The sequence below is a fragment of the Trichechus manatus genome, unplaced genomic scaffold (assembly GCF_000243295.1).
Source record: "Trichechus manatus latirostris isolate Lorelei unplaced genomic scaffold, TriManLat1.0 scaffold00039, whole genome shotgun sequence".
NCBI classification, from domain to species: Eukaryota; Metazoa; Chordata; class Mammalia; order Sirenia; family Trichechidae; genus Trichechus; species Trichechus manatus.
This window is the reverse complement of record NW_004443975.1, coordinates 18,519,561-18,539,397: the sequence shown is the minus strand read 5'-3', so window position 1 is coordinate 18,539,397 and position 19,837 is coordinate 18,519,561. Positions and strand designations below refer to the sequence as shown.

The following is a 19,837-nucleotide window of genomic DNA, read 5'->3' as shown; positions in this document are numbered from 1 at the left end:
GCTTATCTGTATTGAGTGCTCGTTTAAAGCTGTTGATAATGACTAGACATAGCAATCTGCCTGATACTATGATTTTCCTCAAACAGTTATCAAATATATGAGTATAGACATGGACTAATATGATAGTTTGGTTTTTCCAGAGTTGATTTTTTTTTTTCGGTGGTTGATGCAAAAAAAGAAAGTGTCAAGAGAGTTGAGTGTATTTTCAAGGTAGTAATTATAATATTTGGCCAGAATCTAGGTTGGACAGAGATGGAGGTGAGGTCAAGAGGTTAAGACCAATGTATAGTGAGAAGGCGCTGTGCTCAGTGGCTTGGAGGTCTTAAAGAGGTCAGCAACTTAAACCCTACAGCAATGGATTAATTCTCTGGAATAACAGTAGGTTATTTTGGAGAGAAATGAATAGTGATTCTAAGGTGGTGCAGTTTCTAGTGATGACACAGTTATAGGGCCGTCCTTTTCTAAGTGTGGTCTGCAGACCAGAAACCTTGGCATCACCTGGGAGATTTTAGAAATGCAGCATCCTTGGACAAGTCTCAGAACTACTGAATCAGAAGCTACTTTTTAACAAGATTCCCAGGTAATTTATAGGACCATTAAAGTTTGCAAGGTACAGGGTTAAGCTGTGATAATGGGCGTGAATCCCTAAGTTGAAGATGAGGAAAATTTACTTGAAATGAGGTGGTCAAGAAACTAAGAAGCCAGAGTATTGACTGGTTCATCCACAGGGACATTGACGTAGCCTAAAGTAATGTGGATCTGGTGGAGAGGATGCATGTGCTGGGAGCTAAAGCTGCAGTAAATGATGACTACCAGATGGGATAAAGGTGATATGGTTGAATGGTTTCTGTTTCAAGGAAGAGCGAAGATTTACAAGAGGTAGGTGAAGAAGTGTTCTGAAGGCAGCGATGAGGAGCAAGGAGGACAGCAACCCATCTTGAGAAAAATAATGACTTCTATTAGATTAGGCTTCTGGGGAAGGAGAGAGCTGGAGAGAGCAGGAAGACAGCCAGGTGTCAGATTAGGAAAGAATGAGATGGAAAAGTTTAGGGAAGAATATAGTCTCCATTAGGGCAGGAAGGTGTTTGTTCTGTTCTTGTTTTAACTTTAGCACCTATCATGCTGCATGACAGTAAGTGCTAGATATTGAATGAATGAGTACATAGATGAAAGGTTAGAGATTTCAACAATCTGGCTAATTATGAAATGGGAGTTCCATAGTTTGCTAACAAGATGGCAGGGATTTTGAGGAAGGAGAGGGCTCAGAGGTTGTTCTTGTTGTTGTTAGGTTCCATTGAGTCAGTTCCAACTCATAGTGACCTTATGTACAACAGAATGAAATACTGACCGGTCCTGCGCCATCGTCATAATAGTTGTTGTTCTTGAGCCCATTGTTGCAGCCACTGTGTCAATCCATCTTGTCAAGGGTCTTCCTCTTTTTTGCTGACCCTCTGCTTTACCAAGCATGACGTCCTTCTCCAGGGACTGATCCCTCCTAATCACGTGTTGAAAGTATGTGAGACCAAGTCTCGCTATCCTTGCTTCTAAGGAGCATTCTGGCTGTACTTCTTCCAAGACAGATATGTTTGTTCTTCTGGCAGCCCATTGTATATTCAATATTCTTTGCCAACACCATAATTCAAAGGCATCAGTTCTTCTTCGGTCTTCCTTATTCATTGTTCAGCTTTCACATGCATATCTGGTGGTGGAAAATACCATGGTTTGGGTTGGGCACACCTTAGTCCTTAAAGTGACAGCTTTGCTTTTGAACACTTTAAAGAGGTCTTTTGCAACAGATTTGTTAGCTAGGGTTTTTCAGCAGTGTGGGCTTCAGAATTCAGGAGATAAGGAATGCTTAGAGAAATTTGGGCTTCTGCTAATGACTGTTCCAAACACGAATGTGAGGGATGATGACTTTAATTTTTCTTTTTTTGTAAAAGAGGACGGACACTCAGGCCAAATTATACGGCCCCACAGGCGTTACAGAGTAGTATGGAGAGCTCCGTGGAGGCTGCTTCTGCAGGCGCCAGGCAGTGGCGTGGCCTGCTTCAGGCTTCTACCTGAGTTTATCTTCTAAAGGATAATGGGAAAATCCGGCGAGTCCCATTTGATGCAGAATTAAGCTCAGACTTGCAGCCTTCTAGATTTGGCCCCAGTCTGTCTTTACAAGCTCATCTGTGTCTATACCCTTGTGCTGAATGTTCCTCGTGCTCATGTTCCCTGAGCAGCACCCCCGTGTTTTCCCACTGCCATATCTTTATTTTTGCTCTTCCCTTGGTTTGGAATGTTTTCTGCCTTTTTTTTATTACCAACATTCTAACTAACCATCTTTAGAACAAATTCAGATACCTTCTCTACAGAACGTTCTAATGGATGTATACCTTCAGCACAGCCCTTGGCATATACTTATTTATTTATTTTTTCACAATAGTTATTACGGGACACTTACTGCAGGCTGGTTCATGTTATAGTTAGTCACAAAACCACCCCCTTAACCCCTACCGTCTCTACTACTCTGCCCTCCTTAAATCTAGCAAAGTGCTTCTAAGTAAGGAGATGCTTAATATTTATAGAATTGAATTGGTATATAGACATTAGCATCTTATTTAAATTTCTTCATTTTAAGGAACATTTCATGAGAATATTTTAATATATGATAATAATGATGATGTTATCAAAATAATTTATAAAAATAAACATTTTTGTTAATCTAAAGAAGCCAGCTACACCAAAGGGAATATTGCTTTGAATATTTCTTTTCTATCATGTAAGAAAAAAATCAAAGTATACCTTTACTTTGATATGTGAAATAGGTGACGGAAAACTGAGTGTATTCTAGAATGAAGACATTACAGAACAGTAGTTCTATAATCCTCTTTGGGGAATCCTCTAGAGTGACTTTTCCAAAAGACCTACTTGCCCCTTGCACTGTGTACCTCTGAGGAGCTCTCAAATTCTCCTCCAGACACACGCAAGCTAAATGCTGTTATTCTTTTGAAATATCTTCCTCTTCGCACCGCTAAGGAATTGAGTAACAATGGTCTCACAATACGCCTACAAACAACCTGGTGATGTTGGCTCAGATGGTCCCCTTGATGGTGATCTTCGGGGCTGGAGATCCCGAAAGAGCTGCAAATGGCCCCTGAAAACCACTTTTTAGACTTTCTGGTGTCTACGTTTAACGTTACCCCACTCAGTTGCTTGACTCAAAACATTTAAAAATTCTATTTCTTAACTGAAGTAAAAGAAAGAGAAAAATCATTTGTAGTAATAGTTAAAAAAAAATTCCTTGCTTTCTGTAGATGAATTCTATACCAAATACATCCTTTGTGACTCCCTACCGTTTCCGTGAAATTCTTGTTCCTTCTGAGGTGCTGTATCTGAGGGTTAACGTGACTGTTGTCTGAAATGCATGTGGAAGCGTCACTGCAGTGGCTGAGAAACGACCATGTTTCCTTTGAGTTCTCGGCCAGAGTAATTGAACGCAGAATATCTTACTAAACGCTGGACTGTGACAGTGTGTTAACACTGTCTCCTAACAGCAGGGCAATTATTTGCTGCGTGGGGTTTTTATCAATCCCCTGGCACTAGTATGTCCTGATAATTATGACAAAGTGCATTGGTCAGTGTTGCTTCGGCAGTCCCTACCCTCCAAGTACCTCACCCACACTCCTCTGTCCCACTTTCGCTTCTCTGGTTAGTAGACATCTTTACTGCTCTTCTCTACTTGCTTACTGTCTTTTTTGTTAAAAGCATTTTCCGATTACAACCTAGAAGCCAAGTATATTTTAGAAAGCCCTCCACTTAGAAGCATTTATTTCTTACAGTTTTCACAGATTTTGAATCAAGTGACAAGAAAGTAGTTTTTAATTGTGTTCCTTTTTGTGGCAACGAGTGACTTCCTCCAGTTTGTTGTGTAATTGTCATTTGCGAAAACAAAACTCGAGTTCTCCCGCTTACGCTGAACACTTAGTAGGCCGTTGTTACTGTGCGAAGCAGTTACTTTGGAATCATGAGAAAATATTATTTCTCAGATGGTGAACTATGAAATTGAAACAGCAGTAATTGTGACTTGGGAATTACAGGTGCACACAATTTTGTTTCAAATTCTTCATATTCTACAGAAATGTGTGTGAAGAGTAAACCTCACTAACAAAGAGAAGAAATAAAAATGAGAGTATAGCTTCCCCCAGGCAATTACCAAATAAAGGTCAGCGTGTAAGTGGAAAATGACCATAAAAAAAATTCTTTCTTGATATAAAACCGTAAACGCTCCAAATATAACAAGTATATCCATTTGTTTCAAATCAATTGCATTTTTAAAGTGCTTTTTCATAGTATACTTAAGTACAAGAATAAAAACTGAGAAGAAAAAAGCCAGCTGATAGATTGTTAGAAATACGGAATGGTTCAAAATATGAATCTGATGCTCAGGGTGACTGGGTAACAAATGGTACATCTGCTCGCTGCTCAACCTGCCGTAATTAATATTCTAGGTCATGCTTAAGTTCCCATGATGGAGCGTCTGAAGGGGGGAATTCAAGAAAAATATATATCTATTATAGAACTCATTGCCTTTTTCCCCCCTTTCTGACGAGTCAGAATCATAGCCTTTAAAAAAAAATCAGTGCTTTCACACTTCATTTGCCGTATTCACCACTGGGCCACCAGTCAGCAGCCGGCCCTGATGCAGGGAGGTCAGTAAGAAGCTATTAGCAGAGTCCTCTCCGGAGATTTCTTGGGTCTTATTGAGTTGGATGTTAGCATGACAGTACTGCAAATAACTCAGTTGTAGTTTTTTTTTTTTTTAAACACTTAGCACAGATTTCCCCATAGTGTTGGTCACTCTAGAAAATTATTGCTGAAAATGAAGTCCCAGAAAGCTAGCCTGACAGTAGCCCTTCTAAGTTGTGAAAAACGTGAAAACTGAACAATATGTCATAGTCCCTTAGGGTTACCTTTGTCCTTTGTGGCACATACTAGTGTTTTTAAAAATCAACAACAAACCATTATTCTTAGGTGGTTTACATATTATGAAATATGGCAATCACGACAATAGTAAGTTAAGATTATTTTATTTACTTCAATAATAATTAAATGAGTACTGGATCAATATAAATAAATACGGTATGTTCTTGCTGTAGGGATTGAGGGAGAGCTGGACTGTTTTCATTGACGTAAGTTATCAAATATATTAATTTCTAAAATGCTGACACCTTGAAGATTTTGAATGGTACATTTTAAATTCAATTAAAGTATATTTTCTATCCATATTTGATTTAAATTGCAAAGAGAATACACATGAGGAGGTCTCCATATAGGTTGCAAAATATAATTTAAGAAAGCTATCATGTCTACTGATGTATTTGCATTTCCCATCTAGCCTATGTATACACGTGCATGCAAATATGAAAGAGATCAAAGAAGATTCCTGATGGAGTCAAGCTAATAGCTGGTAGCAGTTATTCAGGTAGATAGATATTTTTAGGTGATGAATTATAATCTAGTTAAGTTGTATATATTTCACCATTTTAATCTCTAAGGTTGTAGAAATTTTAGTAATAAACATAGACATCAGCTTAATTAAATCATCGCTATCGTATCGGTATTATCTTATATTTCTTTCTTAGACTATGTAGATGTAGTTGTATTTTATGACAGAATTGCCTTTTTTAATATAACATTTATTGTTCTGACTTATTACAATTGATACATGCTTCTCTTAAGAAATCACATTCAAAATCATCTTAAAAATTACCATCCACTTAAAAATCACTATCTTCTGAAAGCTATTGTGAGTATATATATATATTCTCTTTCTAATATTCAGTTATATTGTCTGTCTGTATATCCATCCTGTTCTATGTTTAGAGTTATAGTGAGAGAATGCTAACATAATATTAAAAATGGCTTTTACAACTGTCTTCAAGTTTTCAGTACAGTGATTTTTTTCTTGTATCAATTAAACAGGAAGAAGAAATCTCAAAGAAGAGCCAGTTCAAACGTATTTAAAAAATATGTAAACGTGTTTACATTAACTTACTTATATCTCTTAAAATTCATTTCCTAATTACAAAATAGGAAATGTTGAGTTGGAGGTGGCTCAGCTGGGTCGGTAACAATTTAGTTCTAGAAGATCACAATGTTTTTGAAAGCAAATTGAAACTGATATGTTAAGGAAGATAAAAAGAGTATACGGTATTTTTATGCAAATAACACATGACTTCTATGTGTGTTTGCCAACTGTGCCCTCCCCCCAAGAGGTATTTTCTTAAGCATGCTATGCTAATTTTTCTTACAGCAACATGTAAAAAAAAAAAAGATTGGCATAGTGGTGCTTACGAAAATACCTCGCGGGGATAGGACACGGTTGTCAAACAAATGTAGAAGGCACGCATTATTTGCATAAAAATACGGTAATCTATAAAGTTCTTTGAAAGCCGTCAATAAGATTTTGAAATAAATCTCAAACTTTTTATTAAGATATGTATGTGACTTTTGAAGAGTAAAATGGAGATTTTCAAGGGCCTTTCTGAACTGTACATTGTTATTCTAGATTAGCATTTCCCATTCATTTATTGAGTGTCTTCTATGTGCCAGGCACTCTGCTAGGCCTTGGATGCAAAATACATAAAAGAGTCCCCAGTTCTTCAGCTACTTGCTTGGGTAAGACTGGCACACGCAAAGATAACTATGCCACAGTGTGAAAAGTGCTGTGATAGACATATCCCCAGGCTAGTGAGGAAGAAGTAGGGTTAGGAGACCAAATCCAGCCTGGGTAGGCTCTAAGATAGAGATAACACTTATCTAAGTGTTAGGCTGAAAATATAAACTTTTCTAGAATAGTTTTTCAAAGATAACTATCCTAGTTAATTGGAATACTTCAGAACTTCCAATTCCTTGAGATAAATGAAGCAACCAGGAATGTTTATGGATAAGATGGTGGCGTAAGATAAACAGCACAGTTTTAGGAAGAGCAGATAGGTTTGATGAGTACATTCTTTACATTAGTCCAGAGTGTCTACAGAGCAACTAAACAAGTCATGCTATCATTTAAAATGTAACATTTGCCTCCAGAATATGTATCTGTGTATATGAACAACGTATCAAAATTCAGTTCTATGCAGTTGGTGTACTTTCCATTGTATTTTCAGAAAATGGACAACTGATAAACTTGAATTTAACATTCATCATGTATAAATCCATTGAAGCTCTATTGTGTGGCAGGGACTGTACTATGTACGTCTTGACTCTACTTTGATGCAGTGTGTTTCAAGGTCAATGATAGCACAGGAAGGGTAATGTGGGACTACAGAAGTATAACAGCTAGCTACATGACTACAGCTCGTTAAATTTAGTACGATATTTTGAATAATACATAATACAGTATATATATGATACCATTTGGATTATAATTTTAAAGCACAGAACTTAAAATTACTGCCATTAGGATGTGTAATGAATAATCATTCAAACAGTCAAGTTTGTACCCAAAACTGGTTATGTATTTGAGTTTGTTGAGAGGGTATACGACTTACCGATTCTGTTAAATATGCATAATATATGGCTAAAGTACAAAATGGATAGATTAAGTTCCTTCTGTTATTTTTTTCTTAAATACAATTATATAAAACAGGCCACCTGTGGCAGAAACTATAGCTCAGTAGTTCGTAACATGTTCAGATCCTGAAGTTGTTGCTCTGGAGTGGAGTCAAAGTGTGAATATTTGATAAAATCTCCTTAATGAATATGAAGTCCACCCCTGGTTAAGAACCACATTTGTAGTTTAAAATATTCCTTAAACATATGAAAAATGTCATGGTCCAACTTTCTTTTATTTCATATGAAAATTCGAGATGAAAATCAGAATTGCCTTCTTTTTTTTTAGATTCCAGGTATATACAATTCGCCATTCAGAAAAGAGCCTGACCCGTGGGAATTGCGGTTACGGAAGGCAAAGCCTTTGACCCACCGAAGAGCGGAAGTTACGCAGAAGTGCTGCATAAACCTTGGTGATTGGTTAGCTTGTACGAGCTCCCGTTCTTTCCCTCGGTCTGAAATTCTGCCACCCATTAATAGGAAGCAATGTCAGGTACTAATTAGTACTGTATCAGAATTCTGGCAATGATTGTGTTCTTGCTGTTTTTTTCTTTTAAGTTAATCATTTTGTTTTGTCTCTGCAACAAAAAATTATTTTTACAGACTCTAATTTTAGACAATAAGTGTAAGAAGCTTTTAAGATACATGCCAAAAAAGTATTCAAATGCTTCATTAGCACTGAACTTTGGTGTGTTGAATATGGAGTTGAAACATGGATTATTGGCTAGAATCTAGACTTTTTAATGTAAAAATATTGTTATAGCAGTACTTGTTATAACCTATTGTTGCTGGAAGAATCTTTATGTATTTCTTTCAAATTTGTTTAACTTAACCTCTCAACTAATGATCCATAGTTTTATATCTTTTTAAAAAAGCAGTTGCCATCAAGTAGATTTCTACTCATGGCGACCCCATGTGTGTCAGAGTAGAACTGTGCTCCGCAGGGTTTTCCGTGGCGGATTTTTTAGAAGTAAATTGGCAGACCTTTCTTCTGAGGCACCTCTGGGTGGGCTTGGGCCTCCAACCTTTTGGTTAGCAGCCAAGTGCGTTAACCATTTGCACTGGTAGCTTCATGAGCTGCCTTTCCCACCCCCAGCCATTTAATCACCGTTGCAGTAAGACAACCCTTCATTCTATGCCGTAAAATATTTTCCTGCTTTACTGAAATTATTTGTGATATGTTGTGTTTCCACTTTCGATAACTGGGCCCTTAATCAGCTTTATTTATGTGTGTTTTTTTCTTTTGCTCTTTCAAAACAACTAACTTATGGTCAATACTATTAACTGAAGGTTTATACTTTATTATAGAAGGAACTATAAGAATTGATTGAAAATCTATGAAGTCAATTTTTCCCCTGAATTACTTTCTCTTTTTCCTCATCCCTGATTCATTTCCTAAAAAAAAAAAAAAACTATGTCAGTGTTTTTAATTACCTTTAAACTAGTCTATCCAAATAAGACATAGAAGCCAATAATTCTTCCTGCTTTTGTATATGTGGAACAAGCAGCATAGAGTCGAGCAAGGGGACAAATGAGACATAGTAGACAGCAGAAAAAGTTTCGTTTCATTTTGGCATCTATTTTTAGAATATGGTTGCATTATTCTTTTTAAAATATGAGTTGTGCCAATAGTCTAATAAATACATTTTAAATAGTTTCAAAGACAAATATAAAATAAATTTTATATTATGAATAATTGAATTTTTATCATTTTATATTATGCACATTACTATTTATATTAGTGCAAGTAATGATTTTATGTAACATCATCAGCGTGTGCAATTCAATTAAATAGTTATTGTATAAAGAAGATAATAACTCTAGGATCTCCGCTGCATGTGCATTGCACGTGCAATGATCGATGGGGCATCAAATATAACATTAAAAAAAAACAAAATGTTGTAGTCAAGTCAATTCCAACTCATAGTGACTCGATAGGACAGAGCAGAACTGCCTCATAGGGTTTCCAAGGCTGTATCCTTTACAGAAGCAGACTGCCACATCTTTCTCCTGTGGAGTGACTGGTGGGTTTGAATCACCAACCTTTCAGTTAGCAGCTGAGCACTTAACCACTGTGCCACCAGGGCTCCTTAGATACAACGTTGTGTATATGAATGTTTAATAACCTACATTTCATGCTGTATTCATTAAGATAGCTATTGGTGCTACATGGAATTCATATAGTAATTTTGCATGCAACTTCTGAGGAAATGTGAAAATTATATGGTGTGAATAAGATCAGGATATATAAATACTTCTGAGCCTGGAAACACCACGAAGGTTGTCTGAACTATCACACTATACAATATTCCCAACATTCCCCATTAAAAATTATTTTACGAGGGTTTTATAATATTGATATTTAACATTAACTTTACTGCTTTGTTTTTATGATACGGCTTTTTATACTTGTTTGCCTCCACGCTTCATCTCTATGACTACGCTTCTCTCAATACAACCATTTTTATTTCTTCCATCCATTCTCTTTATATATATGTATATACGTGTATATGTATTTAGTATATATGGAATGCATATATAGGTACATAGAAGATGTATATAGATCAAGTATATGTATATGAAAAATATGCAAGTGTAAATGGTATGTATATATCCATATGGAGGACATATATGGTGATGCAGCGGTTAAAGCGATTGACTGCTAACTGAAAAGCCAGTGGTTCGAAATCAGCGGCTCTGCAGGAGAAAGATGTGGCAGTTCTATGGGGTTGCTATGAGTCAGAATGACTCAATGGCAGTGGTTTGGTTACGGAAGATATATATATATATATATGAAAACATACGGAAGGTATATATTTATGTATAGAAGATATATGACTGTGTGTGTATATAGAAAATGTTTATTTATTGAATATTTATATGTCTATGGAAGATCTTATATGTTTGTTTGTGTGTGTGTGTGTGTATACATATATACTCATGAATTACCTTTATCTAAAATACCACAAATTAATGGTCTCTGCTAGTATCTTTTTCTTTTCCTTTTTTGTCTTTTTCCTCTTCTCTTCTCTTTTTTTTCTTCTTTCCCTTCTTCCTTCCTTCCCTGTCCCATGGTCCACCTCCTCTCCCTTTCCCATGTTCTTCTACATTTCTTTCCTTCTTTCTCTTTTTCTTCTTTCCTGCCCATTCTTCCTTCTTCCATATTTTCTTTCCACTTTTTTCTCTTTTCTTCTTACCTCCTTCCTTCCTTCCTTTGTTCCTTCCCTCCCTCCTTCCTTTTTATCCTTTTTTACAGAATGGGATTATTTTATGTCATGGTTTTCTTTTAACCACATTCTTGTATGTTAATTAATAATAGTAAAGGCATATCCATCATTGGGGATATTTGAAATTAGATACTCTATGATTTAAATGATAATTTTGTACTTTAACCAGTGAGTCTATACTTGCCAGTGAATTTCTTAAATGTATATTTGTAGCAAGTTAAAAACCAAATAACTTCATTATTAACATTTGAGAAAAGTTTAAAAAATACAAGATGACTATAAAGTAATATGGTTTATTAAAAATATAGCAAAACATAAATATATTTGACTCTTATAACTAGGGCTTGAGTGGAGGCAAGGAAAGCCAAACATTGGAAAACCGTAGCTAAGTGACGAAGACCTGTAGGTTCAGGCCAAGTCCTGGTAGTCTAGGCATTCTATGGGTTAATATTTAGAAATGAATATACTGAGCAGATGAGAAGTTTTGTCCCTGTGATCCCATATTACCCCAGGTATGCTTGGGATAAGTGATAAACTGAGATCTAAAAGGCAGGCTAGCAGTAGAAGTACAAATCAACACAAACTTTGACATAATAGCAGCTTGATAGCAGGTATCAAGTTTGCTATCCAGGGAGATGGACCATTTAGATCAAAGGCAAGACACTAGTTGTCTAAGATATAAATGCATGGACCACGCATTGAAAGGCATAGGAAGAGAGGCATAATTGTAGAAGAGTTGGGGTCACAAAAATTATAGTGAACCCAAAAGGATGACAGCCTATTTTCATTCTAAACTGCTGCTTAAGTAGGGCTCCTTCTGTTTCATTTCCTAGTCTTACTGAAACTAGGAAGTTCCAGAACAAGAAGTGGAGTGATTCCGCAAACGGGATATGTGTTATGTTGGTATAGCAACGGAGGTTACGAGGCTGAGTCTGGCCACCAGGTAGACCATTACTCCATGTGAAAGCTGGCCCCTCCAAAGGCCATTCACTTATTTCTTGTATACTGTTATTGTTCAAGACCTTTTACAAGCCCTTATTGAAAATAGTAATAATAATGAAAATAATAATAAAGCAATGGCTACCATTTTTAGGTGTTTACTATGTTCTAAATATAACATCACATTATTTTACATATCTTGAGAGCAGTTTTCTGAAATAATTACTATGCTCATTTTACATTTGAGGAAACAGATTGAAAGAAGTAATTCAACCTTAGTTACACAACCAAATTTCAGTATTTTAAACCATAGAATTTGTCCAAGTAAAAGAATAAGAAAAGTCACTATTTGATTTCTTAATATTTGTAATAGCAGAATTTGAATCATGTTACTGTATCTTTAAAAAGAAAACTTTCAATAAAAATCCATTAACTACTTTCAAATATAGCAATCCTCCTGTCCAGCTGTGAAAAGTACTAGATGATACTTATTTGTCATTTGTGTTATTTACGGTCCATGACTTTTATGGTAACTGGTTCCTATTATTGGTTTCTATTAATGTAAAACATAAGTGCACATAAATGAGGCGTGAATCATTTCTTTTTATTAGCCCCACAGTCTTCACTCAGTGCTTGCAGCAACTCCAGCTGTGTCTTGTTAGTGATAACCTGTTTAAAAAAGAGATCTTTAAGAATAAGGAATATGATCAGAGATGTATCACTCCTCTCCTAGCACAGCAATAATGGTGAAAGAAAGAAAACAATATATAATTAATGGCACAGGAAAATCTCGAGCAGCCCCTGGTTTGTGTTGTGCTTAGAGTGATGCTAATTATACAACCAGTGTGTCTTAGTCATCTAGTGCTGCTGTAACAGAAATACCACAAGTTGATGGCTTTAACAAACAGAAATTCATGCTCTCACGGTTTAGGAGGCTATAGAAGTCCAATTTCAGAGCACCAGCTCTGGGGGAAGGCTTTCTCTATCAGATCTGGGGGAAAGTCCTTGTCTCCTTTCAACATTTGTTGGCCCAGCTTTCCTTGGAAATCTGCGTATGTCTTGGCATCAATCTTTCTATGGGTCTTGGAGGTTCTCAGCACAGGGACCTCAGGTCCAAAGGATGTGCTCCACTCCCAGCTTTTTTTTCTTAGTGGAAGTAGGCCCCTCCCTTTATGCTCCCTTCTCTCTCCTGTATCTCTTATAAGATAAAATGTGATGTAGACCACACTGCAGGGAAGATCCCCTTACAGTGGCCTGAGTAAAGGTGTTGCATCCCACCGTAATCTTGATTAACATGACCTAATCCTGCCTCATTAACACAATGGGCAGCTCACTCCCAAACGGGACCATAACCACAGGCAAAGAGGCTAGGATTTACAACGCATCACAAAATGGAGGATAATCAGATCACAAAATAGAGGACAACCACACAATACTGGGAATCATAGCCTAGACAAGTTGACACATATTCTTGGGTAATGCAACTAAATCCACAACGTGGTGGATTCTAATAACCAGCATCAGTAAGTAATAACTTAAAAGTAGGATATGCTGTTAAGTTATGACACAGTACAGCTATGGAATTTCCTCTGCTATGTATTTATGCCATTAAGTTGTTACTATTCAATATCAGAGTTATTAGACAATGGAGTTTAGAATTTTAAATAAAGAACACTTAATTAAAAACATGACCCTTCTAGATTTTAGGGGCCACCAATTAAACTATGTGGTTTGCCATTCACCTAAAAGCTTTAATTTCATTAAAAAAATACTTGCTCCCTTATTCCTATTTATAGGGGGGCTTTTTGGAAGCTATGCTCAGAATTTTCTTTTAATAGTTTTACTTACTTAAAAAAGGAGAGGCTTTTTAAAATTGTATTAGAAGAAGTGTGCTTCCTTAAATTAGAATACAAAGCAACATATAGCTACAAGTTTCCCAGTCATAGCACCAATATTCTTTTAATATAATTGGGGAAAATTTTGTTTGCTTTAAAACCCATTGAATGTAATCACTTTTACTTGAGAGAAACTTTCTTGAAAATACGTGACATTCTTCTGTCATATTCTTCCAAACTCAGAGAAGAACAAATTGCTTTTCAAAATTAATTTAGTGAACTTACCATACTTTGTAGATATTCACCACGCTTGGTCATCAATAACGTGTCACAAATGCTGCGTAATAAAATGTTTACCTTATCCCGTGCTTTTCAGGGGCCCTTTCGTGACATCGCTGAAGTACTGCAGCAACGCTACAAGCCTTTGGAACCAACCCTGCGGGTGGCAGAACCAATCAGTGAGTCAAAGGACGCCAGGGAGGCGTTCAGAAGAGAGGAATGGGCGCGCAACATAAACGATAATATGTGAGTTCTTGGGTAAAAATGATATCTGTAGGATGTTTGACACCTTATGTTTGTTCGTCCTTTCTATTGCCTAATGAAAAGAATCTTTTATTTGTGATAAAAGGCAAAGTGACCCTTGATCTATTCAGAAGCAACCATCTTTTAACATGCAAATGCTTTAGATAAGGTCAATATTGATGGTGAACTAAAATAATTAATATACTACTCAACTGAGAAAAATAAGAATGGATGGCATTTTAAAGGGGATAAGTGGCCACTGTTCATGCATTTGAAAAGATAATTTCCTTGATTATTTAGGGAAAGCATACATATTTATGAGGCTTCTGAAACAAGATCTTAGAAAACAAAAACATTTTTCTTAACATGGACTAGATTTCATTTGAATATACTGATATAACATGATATACCAAAAAACATGGTAGTTTCTAGAAATCAGGAGCAATGAAAGAGGTTGGTTTCTTTATGACTGAGAAAGATGATTGAGGAAGATGAAGGATTATCTAATAGCATTGCAACTTTAAATTATATTATTAGCATTACTGATTTGGGGCTCAATTCGTGTCTTTCCCTAAGGCACTTCCTCTCTCTTCAGGCACTGTCCTCAATAGAGTTACATGTGATTTATAAATAGACCATTTAAAATCTAGAATGGCTTCATGTTTGTTATTATTCTCCTATGAGGTAGTTTATAATTACTTTTAATGTATCTCATAATAATTATTTAGTATTACTAACATACTATATAATAGTAAGATACAATAATTATAACATTAGTTATAATTATAATAAAATGATTTAATATAATATAAAGTATAAATCGTTTTATAATGACAACATGTAATATACAATTATTATTGTTATTTACATAGTATGTACTGTCAAATTATGTTATATAATAATGATCTCTATAATAGCTATTGTATTATGTAAATGATATATTTATATCATTATATAAATTAACAATAATAATAATTACAAAATACGTTACAAAGTGTATCTTATTATATACAAAAACTAGAATTACCTGTCATCTACCACAGTGAATTTTGAATCATTTTATCAGTTAGAAGGGTTATATAATATTCTTTATTTGGTATAGTACAAAGTATATGAAAATAATCATACATTTCTGAAAAGACTCTTGAAAAAATTTTCACATAAATTCCTATCAAAGATAAAATTGATAAGCATCTTGAGTAATTTTTATAAAGATTTTTATTTTGTAGCAATTACTTGAAGTAATTATCTTTAGAGTGTTCAACAGATTCTTTTAATAATCCACTGAGTAAATTCAACATAAGAAGAATAAGAAAACAAGAAACATTTTTTTCCAATTAGTTTTGGGCAGGTGGATTCTTCTTACTAAAGAGATTACAGAAGATTAATGCTGCTCAGACTTAGTCAAGCAAAACATGCAATTCAGTGATGAATGTCTAAGGAGTTACGTTACTCAGAATTATTTTCCTATTTTCAGTGATGCAAAGGTTTATGAAATAACAAGACTAACTTCTCAAAGAAATTGACCACATTGATATTTCTACAGAAATCATTATATATGAAAAATACTGAAGTATCCTTTATTAGTATTTTCCTTCATAAGCCTAGAAAGATCAGATATCAATGTTATCCCCAAAGAAAGGTGCTCAACTTAGAGTTTCTGTGGAACACTTATAAATATCTTCAACTTCTGTGGTGTTGCTGATGATGCATTACCCTGAAGCTTTCAGAAATTGAAAAGTGCTCTTAGGTTTATCAGCCAATCAGGAACAAGTCAAGTTGTGAATGCTGAAGAAATGATTTATAGATTTGAGGTTATCAAATTTTTTGCAACTAGGCTAAGCAATTGATCTTGGCAACAAAGTTAAGGATAGTTTCATTATTCCGAGAATCGAAACACTGATATTTTGTAGCTTCTTCTGAAACCATTTTGGTTTGAGAATGATGGGTAACATGTTAACCTTATCATGTATAGCAAAAGAAGTGTTAGCAATTTACGTTTTGTTGTTGTTGGATGCCGTTGAGTCGGTTCCGACTCAAAGTGACCCTATGCACACAGAACCAAACACTCCCTGGTCCTCTGCCATCCTCACAATCATCATTATGCTTGAGCCCATTGTTGACAATCCATCTTGTTGAGGGTCTTCCTCTTTTTCACTGACCCTCTACTCTACCAAGCATGATGTCCTTCTCCAGGGACTGATCCCGCCTGATAACATGTCCAAAGTACGTGAGACAAAGTCTCGCCATTCCCCCTTCTGTGATAGAAATTAGGAAAAAGATATTCTCTTCCCACAGAGATGGATAATTTTTTAATGTACAGTGTTCCTTCTGCAACATTCCCAATATTACCTGTAAGGAACTGAAGGCAGTATGTTTGCCATCCAAAGGCCTTAAGCAGGAACACTAATCCTAGGAAAGAAGCCTTTTGCTTTTAATCTGTAGGGCTCAAAGGGTGACGTTATATTAGAGTATTTGGATACACTTAGCTATTTTGTTTTGGTGTCATTATGAAAAACGCGTTGTGTTATAGTAGTAGGAGTATGGGCTTTGGGACTCCATCTCTGTGTGCTCAGATCATGGCTCTATTGCACACCAGCAGTGTGATCTTGGGGAAGTTACTTAACCTTCCTGAGCTTCTAGTTCCCTGACTGTAAGAGGGATAGAAATGTTATTTTAAAAGGTAGTGATGTGGATTGAGTGAAATAATGAGTATGGCTTCATTGCTGTTAGTTGCTGCCAGTCAGCTCTGATTCCTGGTGATCTTATGGATGGCAGAACAAAACGTTGCCAGGTCCTCTGCGCTATCTTCATGATCACTGGTGTTTGAGTCCATTGTTGTGCCAGGTCCTCTGCGCTATCTTCATGATCACTGGTGTTTGAGTCCATTGTTGTGGCTGCTGTGGCTCTCCACCTACCTGACTCTTTATTTTAACAAACATGGTGTCCTTTTCTAGTGCTTGCTCTTTCCTGATGACGTGTCCAAAGTGAGCAAGGCAAAGTCTCGTCATTGTTGCTTCTAAGGAGCATTCTGGTTGTATTTAGGTTCTTAATAAAAGGTAACTATTAACAGGCTCTGTGTTTGCTACAGATAATAATTCTGCATTTAAGACATCAAACGAGGGGCAGGAAATCACAGACTCCAGAGGTGGACTGGATTTCATCCGCCAGGCGGTGGAACTAGTGTTAAGAAGGACCACGAGCACAGCTCTTCTGTATGCCACGCGGTGTTCTAACCTCATAGAAGATTCCTCGTTATGCTTCTGACAGACAAATTCGGGTTTGGGAATATATTCCTAGGTAGCTATGAGAGATGACAAAATGCATCTCAGTAATCACAGGCTGATGGGTTAGAGCTGTTGTCTAGATATTTAAAATGGGCATAGGCAGTAGGAGAATGATAATTTATACAGAGATTGTGGATTACAGAGGTTTTTTTGGAAGTCATTTTAAAAGATACATTTGTTTTTGTTCTTAAAGAGACTCATGCCCTTTTGTCATGTCTTTTTGTAGTCCTTATTCACATGTCTGTATTTAGGAATCCAGGAAATTAAATAAGCAATTAATAAACAATTGTCAAGTACTTCCTATGTGGGAAGCCCTGGTGGCTCAGTAGTTAAGAGCTCGGCTGCTAATCAAAAGGTCGGCAGTTCGAATCCACCAGCCGCTCCTTGGAAACCCTATGGGGCGGTTCTACTCTGTCCTATAGGGTCGCTATGAGTTGGAATCAACTCAACAACAATGGGTTTGATTTTTGTTTTTTTCCTTATGTGGCGAGCTCTCATCCAGATATTGCGAGAAATAAAAAAGGAGTATTTATTGATTTAACAATGTTTGCATGTCAGAAATAGTTTTAGGCACTAGAGATATAAAAAACCCCATTGTCACTGAGTTGATTCCGACTGGCAGCGACCCTATAGGACAGAGGAGAGCTGCCCCATAGGGTTTCCAAGGGGTGGATTGGAAATTGTTGGATTCGAACTGCCGAACTTTTCTTGGTTAGCAGCCGAACTCTTAACCATTCTGCCATCAGGGCTCCCACTAGAGATATAGCAGCGAATAAAATAGACAAAGTGCCCGCTCTCATGGAACTTACATACTCCTTTTTTTTTTTGCCATTTAATTTTTTAAAAATTTTTTAATTGTACTTTAAGTCGAAGTTTACAGTTAAAGTTAGTTTCTCATACAAAAATTTATATACACATTGTTATGTGACCCTAGTTGCTGGGCCTATAATGTGACAGCACACTTCTCCTTTCCACCACTGATTTCCCGGGTCCATTTAACGAGCTCCTAACCCTCTCTGCCTTCCCATCTCACCTCCAGACAGAAACTGCCCGTTAGTCTCTTATATCTACTTGAGTTAAGAAGCACTCTCTTCATGAGTATCATTTTGTGTCTATAGTTCACTGTAATCTATGTCTGAAGAGTTGACTTCGTGCATTGTTTCAGTTCTGGGCTAACAGTCCGAGGACCATGTCTTCCGGGGTCCCTCCAGTCTCAGTCAGACAATGAAGTCTGGTCTTTCTACTAGAATTTGAGTTCTGCACCCCACTTGTCTCCTGCTCCGTCAGGGACTCTCTGTTGTATTCCCTGCCAGGGAAGTCATTGGTGGTAGCTGGGCACCGTCTAGTTCTTCTGGTCTCAGGCTGATGGAGTCTCTGGTTTATGTGGCCCTTTCTGTCTCTTGGGCTAGTATTTTCCTTGTATCTTTGGTGGTCTTCATTCTCCTTTACTCCAGGTGGGTTGGCACCAGTTGATGCATCTTAGATGGCCGCTTGCTAGCTTTTAAGATCCCAGACGCCACTTACCAAAGTGGGATGCAGAACATTTTCTTAAACTTCGTTATGGCAGTTGACCTAGATGTCCCCTGAAACTATGGTCCTCAGACCCCCGCCCCTACTACTCTGTCCCTCAAAGTGTTTGGTTATATTCCGGAAACTTCTTAGCTTTTGGTTTAGTCCAGTTGTGCTGAATTCTCCTGTAGTGAGTGCTGTCCTTCCCTTCAGCTAAGAAATTATTATCTACTATCTAGTTAGTAAATAACCCTCACCCTCCCTCCCTACCCTAGTAACCATCAAAGAATGTTTGCTTCTGTGTTTAAACCTTTTCTTGAGTTCTCATAATAGTGATCTTATACAATATTTGTCCTTCTGTGACTGACTAAATTCACTCAGCATAATGCCCTCCAGCTTCCTCCATGTTATAAGATGTTTCACGGCTTCATTGTTGTTCTTTATTGTAGTATTCCATTGTGTGAATATACCATAATTTGTTTATCCATTCATCTATTTATGGGCACCTCAGTTGTTTCCATCTTTTTGTTATTGTGAACAGTGCTGCAGTGAACATGGATGTGCATATGTCTATTCATGCGACGGCTCTTATTTCTTATTTCTCTAGGGTGTATTCCAAGGAGTGGGATTGCTGGATCATATGGTGCTTCTATTTCTAGCTTTTTAAGAAAGCACCAAATCGATTTCCAAAGTGATTGTACCATTTTACATTCCCAACAGCAGTGTGTAAGTGTTCCAGTCTCTCCACAATCTCTCCAACATTTATTATTTTGTGTTTTTTTGATTAATGCTAGCCTTGTTGGGGTGAGATACAATGGGGTATCTCATTGTAGTTTTGATTTGCATTTCTCTAACGGCTAATGATCTTGAGCATTTCCTCATGTATCTGGTAGCCACCTGAATATCTTCTTTGGTGAAG

At 36.6% G+C, this 19,837-nt stretch overlaps 1 protein-coding gene across 1 annotated transcript in view; it reads left to right on the top strand.

Moving 5' to 3' along the window:
- Positions 1 to 19,837, top strand: part of SPATA17 (spermatogenesis associated 17) — a 150,394-nt gene that overhangs the window by 26,887 nt on the left and 103,670 nt on the right. Inside the window, exons 3-4 of the mRNA XM_004375931.3 lie at positions 7,889 to 8,092; positions 13,977 to 14,125. Of these exons, the coding sequence (XP_004375988.2) occupies positions 7,889 to 8,092; positions 13,977 to 14,125 (353 nt within the window). The remainder of the gene's footprint in view (positions 1 to 7,888; positions 8,093 to 13,976; positions 14,126 to 19,837) is intronic.